The sequence below is a fragment of the Pseudorasbora parva genome, chromosome 9 (genome assembly GCF_024679245.1).
Source record: "Pseudorasbora parva isolate DD20220531a chromosome 9, ASM2467924v1, whole genome shotgun sequence".
Lineage (NCBI taxonomy): Eukaryota > Metazoa > Chordata > Actinopteri > Cypriniformes > Gobionidae > Pseudorasbora > Pseudorasbora parva.
In genome coordinates, this window is record NC_090180.1 from 46,430,364 (window position 1) to 46,454,750 (window position 24,387).

The window sequence follows — 24,387 nt, forward strand, 5'->3', positions numbered from 1 at the left end:
AAGGTTGAATCTTTGAACATTGCCAAAGAGCATGCATATATGTACCAGTTTCTTGTTTACATTTCCAGCATTTATTATCACTCAGACAACCCATTCTGAAAAGTCGCACTGGTGTATAATAATATCTATGTAATACCTTATACTGGATAAATTTGCCTCTTGCTTCCTTTATATATCTTCCACTGTAGGACAAAATTCTGTTCCAAGTGTCCTTATCTATGTCACTATTAATGTCTCTTTGCCAAATTAATCTCAAGTTTTCACAGTTCTTATCACCGCTCCTCAAAATAAGTTGATAAAATTTAGATGACTTTTGAAGGGGTCTTGGTAATTCACAAAATGTTTCTAAAACATTCTTTTCTTGTCCCATAGAAATCTTTGCCAACAAACAGTTTCTAATCTGTAAATATTTCCAGAAATGATCCCGGCCTTCTAAGTGAAATTTTTCTTTTAAATTAGTATAAGATAAAAGCTTATCATTACTAAATAAATCCCTTAGAGTGCGTATTCCATTTCTAAACCATTGTCCCCAGAACAGGGACTTTTTCCCTACCTTAATATAGGGATTATTCCATACTGATGAGTAATGCTGACACATGTGAGAAATCTTACATTTTCTATGGATAATTTTCCAAACCTCTTTAGAATGAAGCAATACAGGGTTGGTCATATTATGCTGTAAATTCCCCTCTGGGTTTTGCGAAAAGGCCTCTATTGGTCGAAAAGGGTAAGTAAGTTGTCGTTCTATTAATACCCAATCTAAATCTAAAACATCTTCCTCCCAGTGTCTAGTGAGCTTAGACATTTCAAATGCTAATTTGTAAAGCTCTACATTCGGTAATGCTAGCCCCCCTCTATCTCTAGGTAAACATAATTTATTAATGCCAATCCTGGGTCTTTTACCATCCCACAAAAAATTCTTAATCATAGCATTATATCGCTTATATATCTGGTGAGGCATAGTAACGGGGACCATCCCAGATATGTAATTAAACTGTGGTGCTATCGTCATCTTTATTATATTAATTTTTCCCCACAAAGTTAACATAATTTTCTTCCAATTATCTAGTTTTGTTTGTATTTTCTGCAACAAAGGTACCATATTTAAATTCAATATATTCTCTAAATTAGGGCTTAGGTGGATACCTAAATATCTAATCCCTTTTTGCATCCATTTAAACTTAAACGCACTGACTGAGGAAGAGAAGCACACTGCTGATACAGGCATAGCCTCTGACTTATGCCAGTTGATTTTATATCCTGAAAATTTAGAATAAGATTCAATCGTATTAAGGAGTACTGGTAAGGAGCAACCAGGGTCTTTAACTACTAGCAATATGTCATCTGCATATAACAGTAATTTATGTTCTCTTTCCCCTGCAAATACACCTTTAATTCTCGGTTCCTCTCTTATCATTGAAGCAAGTGGTTCCAAAACTAATGTAAAAAGTAGTGGACTAAGAGGACAGCCTTGGCGGGTAGATCTTGATAGATTAAAAAAGGATGATGTTATTCCATTTGTTATTACAGCCGCTTTAGGATTGGAGTAAAGAATTTTAACCCACTTCACAAAACCTGGACCAAAACCATATTTTCCTAAGGCCTCAAAAAGAAAACCCCACTCCACCCTATCGAAGGCCTTTTCTGCATCAAGCGATATTGCAGCGATGGGATCTAGATTAGAATGATTCATCCACATGAGATGTAATAGCCTTCTCATATTGTCAGATGAGGATCTATTTTTAATAAAGCCCACCTGATCTCTGTGTATAATTTTAGGTAAAATACTTTCTAATCGTGAGGCTAATAATTTTGTTAATACTTTACAATCTACATTTAATAAACTTATGGGACGGTAGTTAGCAGGGTCCAACCTATCTCTATCCGGTTTTGGTATGAGTGATATTAAGGCTTCATTAAAACTGTCAGGCAACATATCATTCTCAAGAACCTCTGCATATACCTCAGTTAATATTGGGGTCAACTCATCAGCAAACTTCTTATAATACTCTGCTGGGAATCCGTCAGAGCCTGGTGATTTTCCTGGTTTTAAAGACATTATAACAGTTCTGACCTCCTCTTGTGTTATTGGTCCATCAATTGAGGCTTGTTCTTCAGGGGTTAAAGTGGGCAATGTAACATTAGCTAGAAAGTCTTTTAACTCCTCCTGACTATAAATGGATTCTGATGTGTACAGTTTTGAATAGTACTGGTTGAACACCCTATTAATTTCTTTGTTGGAGGTGAGCACCTTATTTCTCTCCTTAATTGCTGGTATGACATGACATGCATCATGTTGCTTTATCTGTCTAGCAAGGAGTTTCCCAGCTTTTTCCCCACTCTCATAATACTTGGTCTTCAATCTAAATAATGCATATTCTGCTTTTTTATTAAAGAATTCATGAAGATCAAATTTTAATTGACAAAGCCGTTTAAATTTCAAATCTGTAAAATGTTGCACCAAATCCTTCTCTAGATCACTGATTTGTTTTTCTAAGAGTTTTACTTTTCCTACACTTTCTTTTTTTTTCTACTTGCATAAGCAATACATTTTCCCCTGATAAATGCTTTACAGGCATCCCATACTGTTGCTAATCTCTGAGTTGACCCAATATTAAGTTCAAAAAACATCTTTATATCATCCTGCAATGAATCTACAAAGACCTTATCCTCCAGCATAAAGGTATTTAGTCTCCACCGCCCCCGTTTCTTAAAATCTACATTCACTTCTAATTTTAATTCAACATGTGCATGATCTGTCAGACCTATTACTCCTATTATACAATCAGCAACAGAGTCAATTAGAGAATTGGAGATCAGAAAATAATCAATTCTTGAAAAGGTCTTGTGACAATTTGAGAAGAATGTGTATTCCCGTTCTCGTGGGTTAACCAGTCTCCAAATATCTGTTAATCCGTTGTCATCTTTAAGAGTATGAATGGCAGCCCTATCTCTGGGGGTTGATCTGATGTTGTTTTGACTTCTATCCAGGATGCCATCCATAGTTTGATTAAAGTCACCTCCAATTATAATATGTCCCTCAAGATTGGCTAATATTTTGTTTACCTCATGAAAGAATTCTGGCTGTTCCTTATTTGGTGCATATACGTTACAGAATACTACTTTAACATCATTGATCTTTGCTTCGATACAGAGTATACGACCATCCTTGTCTTTGTGTTGATTCATCAATAGAAAGTGTATTTTCTTCCTCACTAGTATGGCTACTCCACTCCTACTGCTTGACACAGAATTATGAAACACATGTCCGACCCAGTCATGTCTAAGTTTCAAAGCTTCCCTTTCATCTTTAAAATGAGTTTCCTGTAAAAAGGCAACATCTGTTTTCCTGATCTTAAGATATGCAAGTATTTTTTTCCTTTTAACAGGTGACCCACAGCCATTTATATTCCAAGATATTATATTTATACATTGTTTATCCATCACACGCTGTGTAAAACTGTGCACCTGTTGTGCTGCGATGCAACTTACTTATCAAGTTCCAAAAATAAATAACAAATGAACCTTTAACATGTAAACTGGTATTATACCTACAATCCTTTCTGATAGAAAACCAATTAATTAACTTCCAACATTTTTGTGAACAATGAAACCTTGAAAAACAAACAAAAAACAAAACAAATAAGAGAGAAAAAACGAAACTCAAAACACCACCCTTAAGAGGCAGTGAGCCCACTTCTGGGTCACACAATTGGTCCGTGATGCTCGCAGTCAGAGCACACTCGCTGACTCGGGAAGACAGACCCCAAAGCTTTTCCCGACCCACCATTTTAACCACGTATCATAATACCTCGACTTACATATTTCAGTCACTTATAGTTTACTCATCACCTCCTTGTAGTTGGATGTGCTCCTTTATATATCTTTCTGCCTCCATGTCAGGTAACTTTTTTTCTAAATAATTTTTTACAGTGCAGTGGGATTTAAGATCCGAAGAGCATCTGACCGTCTGTACACAGATCACATCACTCACACTCATTTACACACATTTAATTAGTGCACTTAAATGTCTTTAAACCATATCTTTTCTGTGTCTTTCAAAATTATACAACTTAGTTTATTTCCAGGTTTTAAATGGTGAAAAAAAATCCCAGATTTTCACTGTGCTCTCAAACATTTAGACTAAGACATGGAGGTGAGATCTTTATAATCTCAGATGTACAGAAGCATCTTCAGATTAAAACCTCCGTCTGTTGGCCTGTTCTTAAATTAGACCATCTCTCCTGAGCTCAAGACCAATATGGTGTTTCTAAACTGCATGTCCACAACCTTCTCCATTCATTTGTTTATTTAGGATTTACTATTTGTGGGAATGCAGTTTTTTTTAAAGGTGCACAAAGTTAAACTTCATTAAAAATAATAAAATCAAAGTTCTGTTTTATTCTACATTAGGTTGATCCATGTTGAGATCACATGACCAGCAGGATCCCGCTGACTTTATCTTAACTGTAACCCTCTTTATGTTAAGGAATAAATGAATAATGAGTTATAAATGCATGTGAATAGAGTATTTCTATAATCAGCCAGTGAAAATGACTAGTGCACCTTAGTGTATAGTGCATAAGTCCATAGTGTAAAAGTACGTAGTGGATAAGTGCATATTGCATAAGTCCATGCATAATAGTGTACATAAAAAGTAGTGGATAAGTGCATGTAATAAACAGTGGGTACAGAAAGTATTGAGACCCCCTTCAATTTTTCACTCTGTTAGATTGCAGCCATTTGCTAAAATCATTTAAGTAAACATTTTTTCTCATTAATTTATACAAAGCACCCCATATAGACAGAAAAACTGAATTGTAGACATTTTTGCAGATTACGGAAAAAAACGGAAATATCACATGGTCCTAAGTATTCAGACCCTTTGCTGTGACGCTCATATATTTAACTCAGGTGCTGTCCATTTCTTCTGATCATCCTTGAGATGGTTCTACACCTCCATTTGAGTCCAGCTGTGTTTGATTATATTGATTGGACCTGATTAGGAAAGCCTCACACCTGTCTATATCAGACCTTACAGCTCACAGTGCATGTCAGAGCAAATGAGAATCATGAGGTCAAGGGAACTGCCTGAAGAGCTCAGAGACAGCATTGAGGCAGGGCACAGGTCTGGACAAGGTTACAAAAAATTCTGCTGCACTTAAGGTTTCTAAGAGCACAGTGGCCTCCATAATCCTTAAATGGAAGACGTTTGCGAAGACCAGAACCCTTCCTAGAGCTGGCCGTCCGGCCAAACTGAGCTATCGGTGGAGAAGAGCCTTGGTGAGAGAGGTGAAGAAGAACCCAAAGATCACTGAGGCTGAGCTCCAGAGATGCAGTTGAGAGATGGGAGAAAGTTGTAGAAAGTCAACCATCACTGCAGCCCTCCACCAGTCGGGGCTTTATGGCGGAGTTGCCCGACGGAAGCCTGTCTTCAGTGCAAGACACATGAAAGTCTGCATGTAGTTTGCTAAAAAACACCTGAAGGACTCCAAGATGTTGAGACATAAGATTATCTCGTCTGGTGAGACCAGGATAGAACTTTCTGGCCTTAATTCTAAGTGGTATGTGTGGAGAAAAATATCACCGGTCCAATACAGTCTCAACAGGGAAGCATGGTGGTGGCAGCATCATGCTGTCGGGGTGTTATTCAGCTGCAGGGACAGGACAACCGGTTGCAATCAAGGGAAAGATGAATTCGGCCAAGTACAGGGATATCCTGGACGAAAACCTTCTCCATGAGTGCTCAAGACCTCATACTGGGCCGAAGGTTCACCTTCCAACAAGACAATGACCCTAAGCACAGCTAAAATAACGAAGGAGTGGCTTGACAACAACTCTGTGACTGTTCTTCAATGGCCCAGTCAGAGCCCTGGCTTAAACCCGGTTGAGCATCTCTGGAGAGACCTGAAAATGGCTGTCCACCAACGTTTACCATCCAACCTGACAGAACTGGAGAGGATCTGCTGGAGGAATGGTAGAGGATCCCTAAATCCAGGAGTGAAAAACTTGTTGTGTCGTCCACAAGAAGACTCATGGCTGTATTAGATCAAAAGGTGCTTCTACTAAACACATAGCAAAGGGTCTGAATACTTAGGACCATGTTTTTCTTTTTTAATAAATCTGCAAAAATGTCAACAATTCTGTGTTTTTCTGTCAATGTGGGGGTGTTGTGTGTACATTAATAAGAAAATTAATGAACTTAAATGATTTTAGCAAATGGCTGCAACAGAGTGAAGCATTTAAGGGGGTCTGAATACTTTCCGTACCCACTGTGTATTATGTACTTCACTATATATATTTATGCACTATGGACTTATCCACTACGTACTTATGCCCTATGCAGTTTTACACTATACTTTTACACTATTTACTTTTACACTACGTATTTAAACACTATGTACTCAAAGGTGTAATCATTGATGGATAGTAACTGATTACATGTAATCTGAATATTGTAAAAGAATGAGATAATGAAGCATTACTATTTATTTTATAATTGTTTATATTTATTAATTATTAATAAAGGTTAATGCTGCAGTCTCATGTTAAAGGTAAAAGTCCTTTACTATTTTTACACCAATTCTTTTCTCTTGAATCAGAGGAGAAGATGAAGTAGTTCCGGCTCTGCTGAACCTCGTGAGGGTTATTTGAGCTCCAGCTCCACCTGGTGGTGAGTGCAGTGAAGTAGCCTACAGTCTCAACAGCCCAACTTCATATTGATCATTCTCAAGAAAACATGATGTTACATCCATTTAAAATATTTTACAACTGTATTATTCTGGTACAACTATACACTCTTAGAAAAAAGGGTTCACTGGGGTTCTTTACTCAACTCCAAAGAACCGGTTCTGCTAAAAATGTTCTATAATGACAAGAAATAACCCTTTTTGTTACAAAGATTCTTTAGCATATTATTAATTCATATATTACATTATTCTGCAACATTTTGAAGTTGTAATTAAATGATTGTTTATTAAACTGTTGTAGTAACTTAAAGGGATAGTTCACTTTGAAATTAAATGTTAATATGTTTTAGCTTACCTCATGGGCATCTGAGATGTAGGAGTATTTGTTTCCCCAGTAGTTTCCATTTTGATCATTTTAGGTCAAACCGTTCTTGTCTGTGCCTCACATAATGCAGGTCTATGGTCACCACCTCGAAGAGCATACACAGAGAAGTCCAAATGAAACAATCCCCCATCGGAAGTACACACTGATGGCCTAAGACACGAAACGAGCGGTTTGTGTGAGAAAACCAACAGTATTTATATCGTTTTTACCTCTTGTACACCACTACGTCCGACTGATCCGAGGGTGCGCGTGCGTGTTTCCTGTGGTGTACAAGAGGTAAAAACGGTATGAATACTGATGGGGGATTGTTTAATTTGGACTTCTCTGTGTCTGCTCTTCGAGGTGGTGACCATAGACCTGCATTATGTGAGGCACAGACAAGAACGGTTTGACCTAAAATGATCAAAATTGAAATTACTGGGGAAACAAATACTCCTACATCTCAGATGCCCATGAGGTAAGCTAAAACATATCAACATTTAATTTCAAAGTGAACTATCCCTTTAATATGACATTTTAATCATGATGATTTTTGGAAGAGCCCAAAATGGCACTCTTCGTGTGATATTGATTAAAGGTCCCGTTCTTCGCGATTCCATCTTTCAAACTTTAGTTAGTGTGTAATGTTGCTGTTAGAGCATAAATAATACCTGTAAAATGATAAAGCTCAAAGTTCAATGCCAAGCGAGATATTTTATTTAACAGAGGTTCCCTTTCAAAGCCGACAGTGAACGGCCGGTTTGGACTACACCGCTGCACTTCCTGCTGTAATGATGCAACTAAAACCGTTTGTTGACTAAAGCTCCGCCCACAAGAAAACGCAAAATAGGGGGCGTGGTCTTGGCGGGACCTTTCCGAGCAAAGTGCGCTAAGCTGCTGTCCAATCACAACACGGGAAGCGCTGGCCCAATCAGAACTCGTTACGTGTTTCTGAAGGAGGGACTTCATAGAACAAGGAAATCATCAGGCCGTTTTTAGGACGGAGGAAACAGCGCTGTACAGATAAGGCAATTGTGTGAAAAATACTGTGTTTTTACACGCGAAACATGAACTCATGTTATATTGCACACTGTAAACACAATCAAAGCTTCGAAAACACACAAAGAACGGGACCTTTAACTACATAAAATGAGATAAATATATAGATTTTCTAACCCCCATATCTAAAATTTTGTGATCATTCACATGCATTTATAAATGCATTTTAATACACTGAATAATGCAGTGAAATGTTTGTCAATAATATGAAATATTTAATCCGGAAAGGACAAAACAAATGATAATGATGAATGAACTCCTAAAAGGTTCCATGTAGAGCCTTTTCCTGGTTACACAGAACCCTAAAGTGTTCTTTTGATTGAATCCTTAAAAAGGGTTATTTATAGAAACTTTTAGGGGTTCCAAATATGTAACGCCAATAGAACCTTTTAAAGTTCCATATAGAACCTTTTCTTCTAAGAGTGTGCAAATCAAATACATCGAACGACGAGAGGCTAAAACCCAAACGACAGCAGTGAGTGCTAACTTCCACATGGCTGCCCGTCCTGAAATGATTGAGTGGATATTAATGGAGGTCTGTGAGGTTTCAGGTCAGTGTTTGTCCTGACTGGAAAACCTCAGGCTCCGTCTCTGACAGACAGCATCTCTCTGGATTCACTCTCGTCCATTATGAAGTCGTCTCAGGGATTGACAAAACCATTTGAGGATGATTTTAAAAAGAGTTTATGATGTTTATGGCTGTACACATCCGGCAGTCAGCGCAGAGGAGCACGTCAAACCGCTTTGAGCACTTTTAAAATCTGGGTGGATGTTTTTTATGGCCTTGCAAAGCCTAACCCTAAACCACTGCATTATTTTATCTTCAATAATAACCATACGTATTATTGTAGTATATTATAATTAATCATTTTTATTTTTATATTACATTTTATTCATAACATTATAATAATTATATACTTTCTGATCCTAATAATTATCGTTATTGTTATTTTTATTTTTATTAAGTGTAATTGTAATTATATTATAATTATTATATTAATAATACTAGTTATTTTTATTTTTATTAATAATATTAAATATTTATTATTGTAATTATATTACTAATATGAACAGTATTATTTTAATTATAATATTATAGTAATTATTATATCAATTTAATTTAATAAAATGTAAAGTAATTTAGAGATTTTAAGTAATAATAATTACCATTAGTTATTTTAATATTTGCTCTTTTAACTATAGTAGCCTAAGTATTATTATATATATATATTTTTATGTTTTTGTTGTTATCAATAATAATAATAATAATAATAATAATAATAATAATAATAATACATTTGAATAATAACAATAAATATTTTTTTTTTGTGTTATTTAAAATCATAATATAATGATTATATTAATATTAATTATTATATACTTAATCATTTTATTGTTATTATTTTAATTATATTTTTATTCATAATATTATTATTATTGTTAACAATAATTATTATTATTCATATTAATTCATTATTATTGTAATTCGGTTATTTTTAACATTATTATTTTTTATTATAATGCTATATTAATTACTTTATTAATTTAATAACACAAATAATTTTTGTTTATTATTATTATTATTATTATTATTATTATTATTATTATTATATTAATATTAACAATATTTACTATTTTTATTATTACAAAACATTCAAAAAGATTTGGGGGTCTGATATTAAAATGTATTCAATAATGTATTCAATAACATAATGGGGAAAATGTTCATTTAATTTTAATTATTATTATCATTAGAGTTATTTAAATATTTGCCCTTTTTAATTATAATATTGAATTATTATATTAAAAATAATAATTATTGTTTGTTATCAATAACAATTATTATGAGTTGTTATTCATAATAATAATAATATGTTAATAATAATGATGATATATTATTATGTTTCATTCCAAAAATGTGGGGGTAAATATTCAAATTTATGCAATATCAAATTGGAAAAATTAAATATTGTGCCATTTATTGTGAGAGTGAATTTGCCTGTGTTAATTGATATTCAATTTACCAATAAAATGAAAATAACTGATGCCGTCGATTTTTTTTTTAATGCATTTTTGTTTCCTTTTATGTTATGTAAAAGAAACATTGCATGACTAATTTCTGGCCTATATAGACTGCAAATGTCACATTACATGTGCTCAGCACGTACAGAGCCTGCGAGTCATGGTGATACACCAGCCTCCTGAGTGCTAAACAGATGACATCATCAAACAGAACCCGAGCCAATCAGAGAGCAGCAGGAAATGTCTCCACCAATCGCAGAGCTCCAGGAGACAGAGGGATGAGCCTCTGTTCACAGTCGCAGTCCAGAGCGCTGAGCAGCTGTGAGAGAGAGAGAGAGAGAGAGAGAGAGAGAGAGAGAGAGAGAGAGAGAGAGAGAGAGAGAGAGAGAGAGAGAGAGAGAGAGAGAGAGAGAGAGAGGGGAACGACAGGAGGGAGGAATTTACAGAGGAGAGATTGTGTCAGACAGGGATGCTGTTGCTAGGGAACAGAGAGGAGACATCCATCTTTTGCAGCTTGTTCCACATAGAGCAAGAGCACAGGGAAAGAATCTCAATTCACAACGGAGGGAAATAAATGCTTTTCCAGGGAACGATACAAAACGACAGAAAGCAGGGGCGGAGACTCCAGGTGATATTACGTAATCCGGACCGAGAATATGTGGCGGTCTTCCTTCTGCCATTCAGGGATGAATAATAAAAACCCGACAGCTGCACAGCAGGAACATATATGTCATCAGTTCTGGATAATAATGGCAGTGCTAAGATACTGAGAGCTTCTTCTTTTGGGGACGGTCCTGAAATCCTCCTCCCGCCCTCTCTTTGTCCGAGGAGAACCGGCTTCACCCCTACACACACCCTCTGCACTGACACACACACTGAGAGGCAGATTTCAACATCCTCATCTAAGATAAGCATTATGGATTTGATCGAGAGCTGAGATATCAACACACAGAGACCTCAAGTCCTGCAGAGAAAAAAACTCTTCTGCTGTAAGTATTATTTTCATAATGTGACATATGTCTGAGTAAACAGGACATCAATGAGAAACACTTTAGATTTTTCCCCATGAGGAATTGATTGGATGCTGACAGGTGGTTGGAGGGAAAGGGTTAAACAGGTGATACACAAGTACACCTGTTTCAGATCTGCAGTAAGCTATTATATATTGATGAAAGATTACAGGTCTATCTATCTATCTATCTATCTATCTATCTATCTATCTATCTATCTATCTATCTATCTATCTATCTGTCTGTCTCTCTGTCAGTCTGTCTGTCTGTTGGTCTGTCTGTCAGTCGGTCTGTCTTTCAGTCTGTTTGTCTGTTGGTCTTTCTGTCTGTTAGTCTGTCAGTCAGTCTGTTGGTCTGTCTGTCTCTGTCTGTCTGTTGGTCAGTCTGTCTGTCAGTCTGTTGTTCTGTCAGTCAGTCTGTTGGTCTGTCTATCTGTTGGTCTGTAAGTCTGTCGGTCTGTCTGTCTGTTAGTCTGTAAGTCTGTCGGTCTGTTGGTCTGTCTGTCTGTTGGTCTGTCAATCTGTTGGTCTGTCAGTCTGTCTCTCGGTCTGTCAGTCTGTTGGTCTGTCAGTTTTGATCTGTCTGTCTGTCTGTCTTTCAATCAGTCTATCTATCTGTCTGTCTGTCAGTCTGTTGGTCTGTCTGTCTGTGTTGGTCTGTCAGTCTGTTTGTCTGTCTGTCTGTTGGTCTGTCTGACTGTCTGTTGGTCTGTCTGTCTGTCTGTCAGTCTGTAAGTCTGTCTGTCTGTTGGTCTGTCTGTCTGTCAGTCTGTCTGTCTGTGTTGGTCTGTCTGTCTGTCTGTATGTTGGTCAGTTTTTGCCTGTCTGTTGGTCTGTCTGTCTGTCAGTTGGTCGTTTTATTTGTCTTGTCTGCCTGTCTGTCGTTTTGTCTGTTTGTAGTAATGGAAATGTTATGGTTTTAAATGTTGAACTATAATAATCCTGACGTGTACTGATGAATCATATAATGAGACTACGAACACGTGTTAGGAAAGTAGAGTCAATGTGGATTTCATGTTGAATTTAAACCTCTGACAGGGAGAGACTTGATGTTGTCAATGACAAATCATGTTTGTCCATATAACCTCTTCTAAATGTGTTACTCTTCTGCGATTGATTGTGTTAATCAGTGTAATCGGGGACAGAGGATGGGAACCACTGAAGCCACTTTACGCATGGAGAACATGGAGGTAAAAGATGAGTGGCAAGACGATGATTTCCCACGGTAAGACCTTCAGCTGCTGTTTGACAATCCTTCAGCCGCTCTAGAGTAAACATTAAGCATTGATTTGGTGTCAGTACCATACTAGTCACACTGTCTACAGTTTGCATACCTGTGCACAGAATGTGAATCTACTGTGTGCAGAGAATACTACAATGACCTTCAACATTTAATAAATGTGCGGTTTACAGCAGAGCACACTGCATGAGATACTGTATCCCATAATGCAATGGGTCTGGTTTGACATGCACAGTCACAAATTATTTTCTTTCTTAGTATTTTTGTCTTGTTTCTAATCTAAACATCTAAAGATTCTTATAAGAAACATTTACTAGACAAGCAAAAGTAATTGTCTTGTTTTGGGAAAAATAACTCAAAATGAAGAGAGGTTTTGCTTAAATTAAGATAAATAATCTGCCAATGGGGTAAGAAAGATAATCTTGTTTTCTGTTTGAATTAAGATTTTTTTTTTTTAACCCCACTGGCAGATTATTTTGCGTATTTTAAGCAAAACCTCTCTTCATTTTGAGTTATTTTTCCCAAAACAAGACAATAATTTTTTAACTTGTCTAGTAAATGCTTAATGTAAGAATTTTTAGATATTTTGAACGAGACAAACGAGACAAAAATACTAAATAAGAAAAGCTTTTTTTTTGCAGTGAGCTTGAAATGACAGCATTTTTGCATAGATCTTGTGGATTGCAGCCACACATTGAATGAAACGTGAAATTTTGAGGGGTTTTTAACGCATTTTTTCCTATAAAATCGTTGTTTTATTTACAGCTTTGGAAAAACAAATTGTAATGTATATCTATATATACTACACAATCTTTTAGCATTCTGTTCTGAACATATCCAGTGACTTACTGTATGTATTCTCTTCCGTACCTTACAATATTATTATATTGCACAAAGGGTACTGCTATTGATCTATATATTGATCATATTTATAATGATTTTAGAGGCATTGGAGTCATGTATTATCAGAGCAGTCAGGAGACACTGCGAGCCCAGACGTGTTATTGTAAACCCGTGCACATGTATGGTACCCATAGGGCTTGTTATGCATCAGTTATAATCATCCACATTGCAGACGTCTTTGATTTCTGATCAATAATGTGCCCTACAGACTATGTAGTGCTGAGTGCATGTTATCTAGCTACACGTGAAGGAGAAATGAAGGTGAATAATGACATAATCAGTCCAAGATGAGCAGTTCAAGTGTTTGGTGCGATGCATGTGGGTCAATATACAGTACATGGTGGCATGAAGAGCAGACACACCCCCTTTACATCATAATGCATTACCATTTATGGGCAAATATGAGGTCGCAGTGTTGCCATGACAATGAGGGTAGTAAAAGACAGAGGGTTCTGAATAATTGATTATGGGAGTGTACTAGAGCATATTATCTTATAAAACCAAGCTGAACAAAACGGCTATTTAAACTTTTCTCTGATGAACCTTATTATGCTTTAGCTTTTTTTTGATATTTTTACATTACAAGCTTTTACTCACAATTTCTGATTAAATAAACCTAATTCACCATGGTACAGTGATGATATCTGAAAAATATCATAGTCTTTTTAGATTTATATGATGGTGCACTATAAAAATGTGGTGTCAGTTAAACTAAACAAATGCTTCACGTGGTAACTGGTTTGGTGCGAGTCAAGGTCATGGGTTCGATTCCCAACCAATGCATGAACTGATAAACTGACCTTGAATGCAGTGTAGTCATTTTGAATAAAAATATCTGCCAAATGCAGAAATGTGAATGCAAATGTGATCATTCTGATTTTATTAGATTATAAAAGGTTACTTTAAGGCTTAGATCAGTAAGGGATAATGTACACGTAATGGGTTTATTCTGCGATAACAACCGGCTGGGTGTACATTATCCCGCTTATTACACGGCTACTAGTCTCAAATAAATTAGACACAAAATATTGTCTTGAGAATAAATATTATATTAGCTCTTATGCAAAGCTTCCGCGAAGAAAAACAGTTCCAACCTGCTTTAAGCCTTTATCTATTGCTGCTAAATGTTGAAAATGAATGCTGAAAGGGTTAGTTCACCCAAAAATGAAACCAAGCCTATGATTTACTCACCCTCAAGTTATCATAGGTGTATATGACATTCTTCTGTCAGACAAATACAATCGGAGTTATATTTAAAAAGTCCAGGCTAACGTTAATCCAAGCAGCAGTTGTAGTTGTGTTTGAAGTCCATAATAAATGCAGCTGTCCGTCAAATAACGTGCTCCACACGACTCCGATGGGTTAATAGAGCCTTCTGATTCCAATCGATGCGTTTGTGTAAGAAAAATATCCTAATTAAAAACGTTATAAAGGAAACCTGACTTGAAGTCTTCCATTGTAACCCACGGCTGTTTAAGCCACAAGATGGCGCCAGCGTTAAGCATAGAAGTAGTACCGGTCAAGATAACTCGTAGTACCCGGATGAGCGGGTGATTTGGAAATAACATACCGCTGGAATGCGTGATTGACCAATCAGAATCAAGTATTTCACAGAGCCGTGTAATAAGTTAAAATAACAGCTAGCTTTTGCTTTTGCTTTCAGTGAAGGGAGGATTTCCATTTCATATACCATATTTAAAAGGCATTTTTAAGCAATAATATCCTATATGGTGCATGTGCAAATAATAGTATACTTTATATTAGTGTCACGCTTTTAAACACTGTGTGAGGAAAGTTAATTTTAAAAGAAATGCAGATAACACTTTAGTTTATAGGGTCCAATTCTCACTATGAACTAGTTTGCTTATTATCATGCATATTACTAGGATATTTTCCTTTTTATTAGTACTTATGAAGCACATATTCATTCTTTATTCTGCATGATCATATTCTACATCCCTTAATCCACCCAATACTTAAACTTTACTAACTGTTAATAAGTGGTAATTATGAGTTTATTGAGGTTAAAGGATTAGTTAATAGTGAGAATCTGACCCTAATCTGAAGTGTGACCATAATGCGTTACAGCAATGGTCTCAACATGTAATTACAGTATGTTTTGCTATGAAGCTAAGGCAGGTTTTTTTTGCATATTTATACTTAATGTGTTTAGGCTACTAAAAATAAAATAAAAATGGATTTTAAAATTGCATGGCATTTAAATATTCAGGGAAAGTGTAATGGGATTTTCAAAGAATTTTTTTTAAAGGTATATATTTCAATATATTCTCATAGTTTTTCAGGACTGATTGTTGAATAAAAAATAATATATTGTGTATACTTCATGCAAAATGAAAATTACTGTGAGGGAAAAATTTAAATTTAGTGTCAGTCCGACGTAAAACTACTATAATGTTGAATATATTGTATAATAAAGCAATAGGGGAATTCATTTTTGGGTCTTATGTTATTACCAGTAAAATTAGCCTACATTATTTTAAATATCTCTAGTCAGTGTCCAAGCGAGTCCAAGCATATTCGTCTAAAATAGTTCTGTATTTTCAGCTTCAGAATCATGAATATTTGTATTCTGGTGTCATCGTTGTTTAGCATTTTAATCAACAGTATATTAACCTTTTACCTTATGTCTTGGAGTATCACAATAATATCGTATCGTGAGTTCAGTATCGTGATATGTATCGCATTGTAACGTGAGGTTACTAGTTACTTAGTTACTTTTTATGGAAAGTAATGTGTTGCGTTACTTTTGCATTATTTCTGTGCTTGCATGTTTGTTTTTAATAGCAAAAAAACCAAAGGTTATTTTTTGGCAAATGTAAAGCTCTTTTTCACACCAAAAGTGAATTGAATAAGCCTCAGGTAGAAGAAAATTCATGTCTGTACAGTAGAGTTTTTTATTTACAGTTATTTTTGCTTATTTGTATGATCGAATTGGGTCATCAAAGCTGAGCAGCAAAGTCATTAGTTAATAAAGTGAGACTAAATCCATAAAGTATATTTGTATAATTTAACAAATTGAATTATTGCGTATTCGCTGTTGTTATACATTTTGAGGAATATTGAATCTGTTTTTGTGCAAGTGATGTGAGTAAATGCCTGCTCATATCTAATGCAGAACTACAATACTACCCGTGATGATCATTTACACAGATTATCAGTGCAGCAGAGAGTCTCTTATCGCTCAGTTCTGTGCCCCTCATTATTTCTTCTTCTGCACTCTCTTATTAAACAGCACGTCCCCTGACACTGCACAGACTGCTGGGTAATTACACACAGTGTGGGTTTGTTCAGAGATCCGGTGTTGAATGTAGTTTGTCAGCTAGACTACCACCCATTCCATTCTGGGATGCGCAAACACGCCAGAGAGACGGGATAAATGTTGCCTTTACTCCTGGTGAAACACAAACCTCTATTGTTCATGTCATGTGGATTCATCATTTATGTGTGCGGTTTACCAGTGACCTTTGTGTGAGCTGAAACCAACTTTAAATAATGATCATGATCAGTTGTTAAACTTGAGGTTGTAGTTTGTTACTGTGTTCATTTTTCAGAGAATTGAGGATGCATGACACTTTTCAGATGACAAGCAACCACTTAAAAACACCTAGAACACCTTCACAATCGCCACCCTAATAATAATAATAAATATAGCTGCGAGCATCAATTTTGGCGTTTAAGGCCTTTAAGCCACAGAATGTAAAAAGATGGCCTTTACTCTCTCTTCCGTTGATGTAAGTGAAGCCGCCAGTGTTCAAATATGGCTCTGACATCTTGGGTCTCTAATCTGCAGTCAAGGCCCCGCCCACTCTCCCCTAATCAATAACTTTTTGTGAAATAAACAGTTGTGGAAAGGTAGAAATTAAAGGGGGGGTGAAACACTCAGTTTCAGTCAATCTCATGTCAATCTTGAGTACCTATAGAGTAGTATTGCATCCTTCATATCTCCGAAAAGTCTTTAGTTTTATCATATTTATAAAAGAAATATGGGCTGTACCGAGTCTTTCCGGAAAAAACCGAGCGCCTGGAGGCGTATCGTGTGGGCGGAGCTAAAGAATGACGAGCGCGCAAACGCAAAGCGGTGACGTCCTCAAGCGTGGAGAAACCCATCTATCTCAGCTAATACAGATAATGATCCACAATCAAATCTGAGGGAGAAATAAATTGAACAGGAGAAACGGCAACAGCAGGACGTCCGTCTCTGTGGTATGGACTGTATTTAGGGGCCTTTGTGTGCAGTTTATGAGGACATGATTCGGTTTATGGACTATTGTATGTGACTAGACCTTAGAGGTAGCAAGCAAAACGGTTTTGCACGTCAGAGTCAGAATAGTGTAACGTTATACAGAACAACAATGGAGTAACCGTTAGCGCATTTGAATGATGAAGCACGCGATCGTATCGTTTACTGATGTTTACTCATGGGACGGTAGCCAATAGCAGAGACATTTGAAGTTGATTTACTCACCGGCATCTTCCAAAGCAGGACCGCTCTGTCAAAAACACACTTCTTTGGTATGATTTGGTGAAGTCCTGTGACAGCAGTGACCGTGGAAATCCACTTTGCGACGCGACTGAAGCGATGTTGTGAAGCTTCCTGTCATTTCTGCGTTCAAATCGGTTCAAATGCAGCGCTGCCTTCCCGGAATGCTGTGCTGAAGCGTTGGAAGTCGCTCGACGTCACCCATAGGAATAAAGTGGAGCGCGGCGCGTCATAAGTGTTCACGGACGACTGGATCTGCACCTAAGAGACTGTTTACAGCGTGCATTTCCTCTCTCCCTCTAGTCACGCGCGCGCGCACCCTACCGGGAGAAGAGCCCGTACGGCCCATACAAGGACCTTCCGCTCTATTAACGTCAAGCCGACCCATACTCGAAAAAAACTCGCCGAAACTTGTGAGAAACCGGAAGGAGTATTTTTAACACAGAAATACTCCATCAAACGTCCAACATTAGTTTTTGAAACTTTGTTTATGTTTAGGATGGGAATCCAAGTCTTTAAAGGTGTAAAAAGCTCAGTATGCATGAAACAGCATTTCACCCCCTCTTTAAAGTTAAAGCTCCAATCTCCTCCCGATTAATGTCTGTTAGTGCCTCGGTGATGACATTGCTCAGAGAAGCTGTCAATCTCAGCTGTCAATCATAACGTCACACCCCCATTTATAAAGCATCAAATAACTAAAACCAAACTTATTAAAGACTGAACACTTGAACTAACATCAGCGTGGTAAAAACAGCCTAAAATTACAGAAACTATCTTTGGGAAAAATTCATCTGATGTGTGATTTGATTGTTTAGTGTGTCGATGCCCCATTACATTTCACGGAGAGGGCGGAGTTTATGACCTATACCTGGGGCCGATCAAGACGATGGCTTCACTTTTTAGGACTCGTGTGGTAAAAATATATTATTTGTTACTTAACAAGCATGTAACCACTTAGATCAGATGGAAAAGACTGTATTTACAGCCAGTACAGGCAATTTACCAAAGGAAATGAATGGTTTTTACACCTTTTTAACAGTTATACTGCTACCTATAATCTGATCTAAAAGTTTGCATACTTGTTTAAAATCATGTCGCATGTGCTCACCTATTTTTGTGAAGTTTCGAGTTTTCGTTTAGGAGTTAAAGGCCTTCGTGTGCAGTTTGCAACACCCATTTTCTAAATGACCCTGTGTTGCCACATGTCCTCCAACCAATACGCCTATATAGGTCGTTTGTCACTTCCTTGAAATACGACCCATAGGAGCGTTTACTAAATTTGCGCCCCTATCGACAATATTTTAATTAATTAAATACGACGCACAGGATCGTTTTCTAAAGTTGTGCTCGTATTGACAGTAGAGCACTTTCATTTGAAAGCATTTTTCCCTTTTATCATCTTAATATTTCAGGTTTTGCATAGCTCAGTTGGTAAAGCATTGCACTATACATCAACAATGTGCTCACAAAGTGTGTATGCACTTTAAATCACTGGGTAGGTTTAGGGATGGGGTGGGTGTAGTTGTAAATTACAAAAAATATTTTTGCTAAATGGAAATATGACCAATGGTGGTAAAAAGTCCAGACATTGCATTAAAATGAACACGCATTTTGGTTGGTAACGACAGTCATACGTCATTTCATGACGTCAGACCTAACACGACACTGTCGTTATTTTTACGCCAGCTAGAGGGCGCATGACATTAAAACGGAAATATTGGTCGTAATAAGGTGCTTGAAAAACGACGCTTGAAAAAGTATAGGTGCTTGAAAAAAGACCTATAGAGTCGTATTTTTTTGGAGGACAGGTTGCTGTTATAGCAAGCCGGTTATTACGTTCATGGAGACCAACAGTGCACTTTTTTTCATGTCTCCTTTTGTTTGACTCACCCACATTAGTTCTTGGAGTCGCTACTAATGAACTGATATACATTTGTCGATCTTGAGCCATGGATTCCTATTTATTTATTTATTTATTTATTTATTTATTATTTATTTATTTATTTGACAGGGACAGTGTACATTAATTGACATTGCTGTAAATGCACCAGAGTTAGCCAAAAGGCTATTTTTCATCTGTTTTCCCTGGACAGATCCTAAAATTGTCTGCTAAAAACATAAAAAATATTACAGAGAACAATACAAATATAAAAAGCAGTAAAACAGATATAAGTCTTCAAATCCTGTTGCTAAATACGGTGTATAAATTTGCTATAAAACAGACATGTTGAAAAAATAGAAGACACTTAAGTCTATGGCAAAGCTTGAGAGTTAAGAGTGATTTTGAATTGCTGTAGAGCCCCCTATTGGCTGATTGGGTGATATCTATCATGTCAGTCTCCCCCCAAATTGAGACCTACCATCTGACCAAATTTCAAGTTTCTAGGCCAGGGGTGTCCAACCCTGCTCCTGGAGAGCTACCATCCTGCAGATTTCAGTTCCAACACTGCTCCAACACACCTGTCTGTAATTATCTAGCACATTGAGCACCATGATTAGCGGGTTCAGGTGTGTTTAATTCAGGTTAAAGCTAAAATCTGCTGGAAGGTAGCTCTCCAGAACCAGGGTTGGACACCCCTGCTCTAGGCCTTACAGTTTTGGTCTAACCCAACACCCAATTATCATTGTGGTTCACTTGTCTCATTATTGTGAATTTATGAAGTTCCTCTGTTAATGACAGAGTTATTGTGTGTATTTTAGTGTTGTGGTCATCTGTATAATGTCTCTGGGTTCATTTACAGGCCTCTTCCTGAAGACGGTGATTTAGACGGACTCACTGACAACACTTGTAAGTTCTCATCCATGTGTTTTTACATTGATAATTGCATACAAAAAGCTGTACTTGAGAAAGATAATCCACAGCATTTACTCGATTAGATTAGATGAAGAACTGACCAAGTTAAAAGATAATTAGTTAACAAAATAAATACAAAAATTGCAATGTAACCCTTAAAGGTCCCATTCTCCGCATGTTTTAGAAGCTTTGATTATGTTTACAGTGTGCAATATAACATGAGTTCATGTTTCGCGTGTAAAAAAGCACAGTATTTTTCACACAATGTACTTATCTGTACAGCGGTGTTTCCTCCGTCCTAAAAACGAGCTGATGATTTCCTTGTTCTATGAAGTCCCTCCTTCAGAAACACGTAACGAGTTCTGATTGGGCCAGCGCTTCCCGTGTTGTGATTGGACAGCAGCTTAGCGCACTTTGCCCGAAAAGGTCCCGCCTCTTACCATAACGGGGCGATGCGAGCGCTGAATGCGCGCTCTTCTCCACGTGGGAGAGCAACGAGACCACGCCCCCTATTTTGCGTGTTCTTGTGGGTGGAGCTTTAGTCAACAAACGGTTCTAGTGACGTCACTACAGCAGGAAGTGCAGCGGTGTAGTCCAAACCGGCCGCTCGCTGTCGGCTTTGAAAGGGAACTTCTGTTAAATAAAATATCTTGCTTGGCATTGAACTTTGAGCTTTATCATTTTACAGGTATTATTTATGCTCTAACAGCAACATTACACACTAACTAAAGTTTGAAAGATGGAATCGCGAAGAACGGGACCGTTAAATAATCCCACTCCCATAAATTATCCATTTTAAACAAATCCTATACTGTACATAAGAAATACAAGAAATGAGAGCCAAACGTTCTGTCTGGTGTCTGAATGCTTCTTCTTGTATTAATGTGTTTGTGTTTCTCTGCAGCGCATCATGGCGCTCTGACGGCTAATCATCTGGAGTCTGTCCGACAAAAGCGTCGCACGCTGGTCGCTCCAGATATGAATCTGTCGCTGGACAAAAGCGAAGGTTCAGTCCTTTCTGACGACTTCCTGGAAACACCAGATGACCTGGACATAAACGTGGATGATATCGACACGCCGGATGATGACTCTCTCGGCTCCCTCAACAATGGCAACGAGCTGGAATGGGAAGGTCCGTTAGTTTGACAAATCAAATGCAAACTAGATTTTTTTTTAAGTTCATCAAGACAGACTCTGAAGACTGACCAGAAAGTTTGGATGTTTTTAGCATGATTAGCATGTTTGCTAGCATGACTTATTTTGCTAGCTAGATTTAACACATTGCTAACACTTTGCTAGCATGATTTATCATGTTGTTAGCATTATTTAAAGTGCTGCTAGTATGATTTATCATGTTGTTAGCATTATTTAAAGTGCTGCTATCATGATTTAGCATGTTGTTAGAATTATTTAAAGTGCTGCTAGTATGATTTAACATGTTGTTATCATTATTTAAAGTGCTGATATCATGATGTATGTTGTTAGCGTTATTTAAAGGGGGGGTGAAACACTCAGTTTCAGTCAATCTCATGTCAATCTTGAGTACCTATAGAGTAGTTTTGCATCCTTCATATCTCCGAAAAGTCTTTAGTTTTATCATATTTATAAAAGAAATATGGGCTGTACCGAGTCTTCCCGGAAAAAACCGAGCGCCTGGAGGCGTATCGTGTGGGCGGAGCTAAAGAATGACGAATGTGCACAAAGCGGTGATGTCCTCAAGCGTGGAGAAACCCAATGGCTATCTCAGCTAATACAGATAATGATCCACAATCAAATCTGAGGCAGAAATAAATTGAACAGGAGAAACGGCAATATCAGGACGTCCGTCTCTGTGGTATGTACTGTAATTAGGGGCCTCTGTGTGTCTTTACGCGCAGTTTATGAGGACATGATTCGGTTTATGGACTATTGTATGTGACTAGACCTTAGAGGTAGCAAGCAAAACGGTTTTGCACGTCAGAGTCAGAATAGTGTAACGTTATACAGAGAACAACAATGGAGTAACCGTTAGCGCATTTGAATGATGAAGCACGCGATCGTATCGTTTACTGATGTTTACTCATGCGACGGTAGCCAATAGCAGAGACATTTGAAGTTGATTTACTCACCGGCTGCTTCCAAAGCAGGACCGCTCTGTCAAAAACACACTTCTTTGGTATGATTTGGTGAAGTCCTGTGACAGCAGTGACCGTGGAAATCCACTTTGCGACGCGACTGAAGCGATGCCTTGAAGCTTCCCGTAACTTCTGCGTTCAAATCGGTTCAAATGCTGCGCTGCCTTCCCAGAATGCTGTGCTGAAGCGTTGAAGTCGCTCGACGTCACCCATAGGAATAAAGTGGAGCGCGGCACGACATAAGTGTTCACGGACGACTGGATCTGCACCTGAGAGACTGTTTACGGCGTGCATTTCCTCTCTCTCCCTCTAGTCACGCGCGCGCGCGCCCTACCGGGAGAAGAGCCCGTACAGCCCATACAAGGACCTTCCGATCTATTTAACGTCAAGTAGACCCATACTCAAAAAAAACTTGCGAGAAACTTGTGAGAAACCGGAAGGAGTATTTTTAACACAGAAATACTCCATCAAACGTCCAACATTAGTTTTTGAAACTTTGTCTATGTTTAGGATGGGAATCCAAGTCTTTAACAGTGTAAAAAGCTCAGTATGCATGAAACAGCATTTCACCCCCCCCTTTAAAGTGCTGCTATCATGATTTAGTATGTTGTTAGCATTATTTAAAGTGCTGCTAGCATGATTTAGCATTTTGTTAGCATTATTTAAAGTGCTGCTAGCACGATTTGGCATCAGTCAAAAAATGTAGTCTCTGAATAAGAATATTAATACGTTTAAATAGCATTTCAGTAAATTGGCTTTCTCAATCCGACTTGATATTTGCTCAGCTGTTGCTCTTTCCTGGCTCAGGAGCAGTGTTGGGTGTAATGATGTTTTGTATTTTTTAGAGTAACTTACCCAACACTGCTCAGGAGACTCTGTGTGTTGCAGATGACACTCCAGTGGCCAGTGCGAAGGGTTCGGGGGCTGAAGGCGGAGACGGGGCGGGCCGTCTGTGGAGGACGGTGATCATCGGGGATCAGGAGCACAGGATAGACATGCAGGTCATCAGGCCGTACCTGCGCGTCGTCACACACGGAGGTCAGTCTGAACACCTGAACACACACTTTAAAGGGTTATTTCACCCCAAAATGAAAATTCTGTCACCTCCCTTTTTGAAAATAGATATGAAAATGCACCATCCAAACTTAAATGGCTGTAATTCAAGAATTCATTGGAATATAAACCTCACGGTTGTCTTGTTTTAAAGATAACACTCAGCGGATTATTGTTGACATCAAAGCAATTCAAAATATGAAACTATAAAAAAGTTATAGAGGTTTAAGTTAACTGTAAATGAAAAATACTGTACTAAATATTTTTTATTTTATATGGAATATATATTTTACAAAAACATTTGACTATAAAATTACTATCAAATCAAAGCCATGTGTCTATCCAAGTTGTGTTCCAAATTTGAAGTTGATATCACAAGAATTAAAGTTCCCTTAAAATTTGGTTTAGGTGCAGTACTAAAAATAGCCACCGGGTTTAATCCACATTCCATTAATTGTTTTCTTTAATGCATTTTCCTGTAAATTTCTGTCCAAATATCATTTCCATCACAAAACAGTCACCAAATATGAAACCTTGAGACTCGGACCGACGAAAAGTATAAAGTATAAAGTAGTTCAAATAAATTTGGTAATATGAAACATGACAACGTCCACTAGGGGAGGAGCCTGCGGTGTTTTG

At 37.4% G+C, this 24,387-nt stretch overlaps 1 protein-coding gene across 1 annotated transcript in view; it reads left to right on the top strand.

The window, feature by feature from the left end:
- The first annotated feature begins 10,534 nt into the window (after window positions 1–10,534).
- atcayb (ATCAY kinesin light chain interacting caytaxin b) overlaps window positions 10,535–24,387 on the top strand; it is a 28,165-nt gene continuing 14,312 nt past the window's right edge. The window contains exons 1-5 of the mRNA XM_067452845.1: window positions 10,535–11,123; window positions 12,274–12,368; window positions 20,529–20,575; window positions 21,486–21,713; window positions 23,584–23,733. Coding sequence (XP_067308946.1) covers window positions 12,292–12,368; window positions 20,529–20,575; window positions 21,486–21,713; window positions 23,584–23,733 — 502 coding nt within the window. The 5' untranslated portion in view covers window positions 10,535–11,123; window positions 12,274–12,291. The remainder of the gene's footprint in view (window positions 11,124–12,273; window positions 12,369–20,528; window positions 20,576–21,485; window positions 21,714–23,583; window positions 23,734–24,387) is intronic.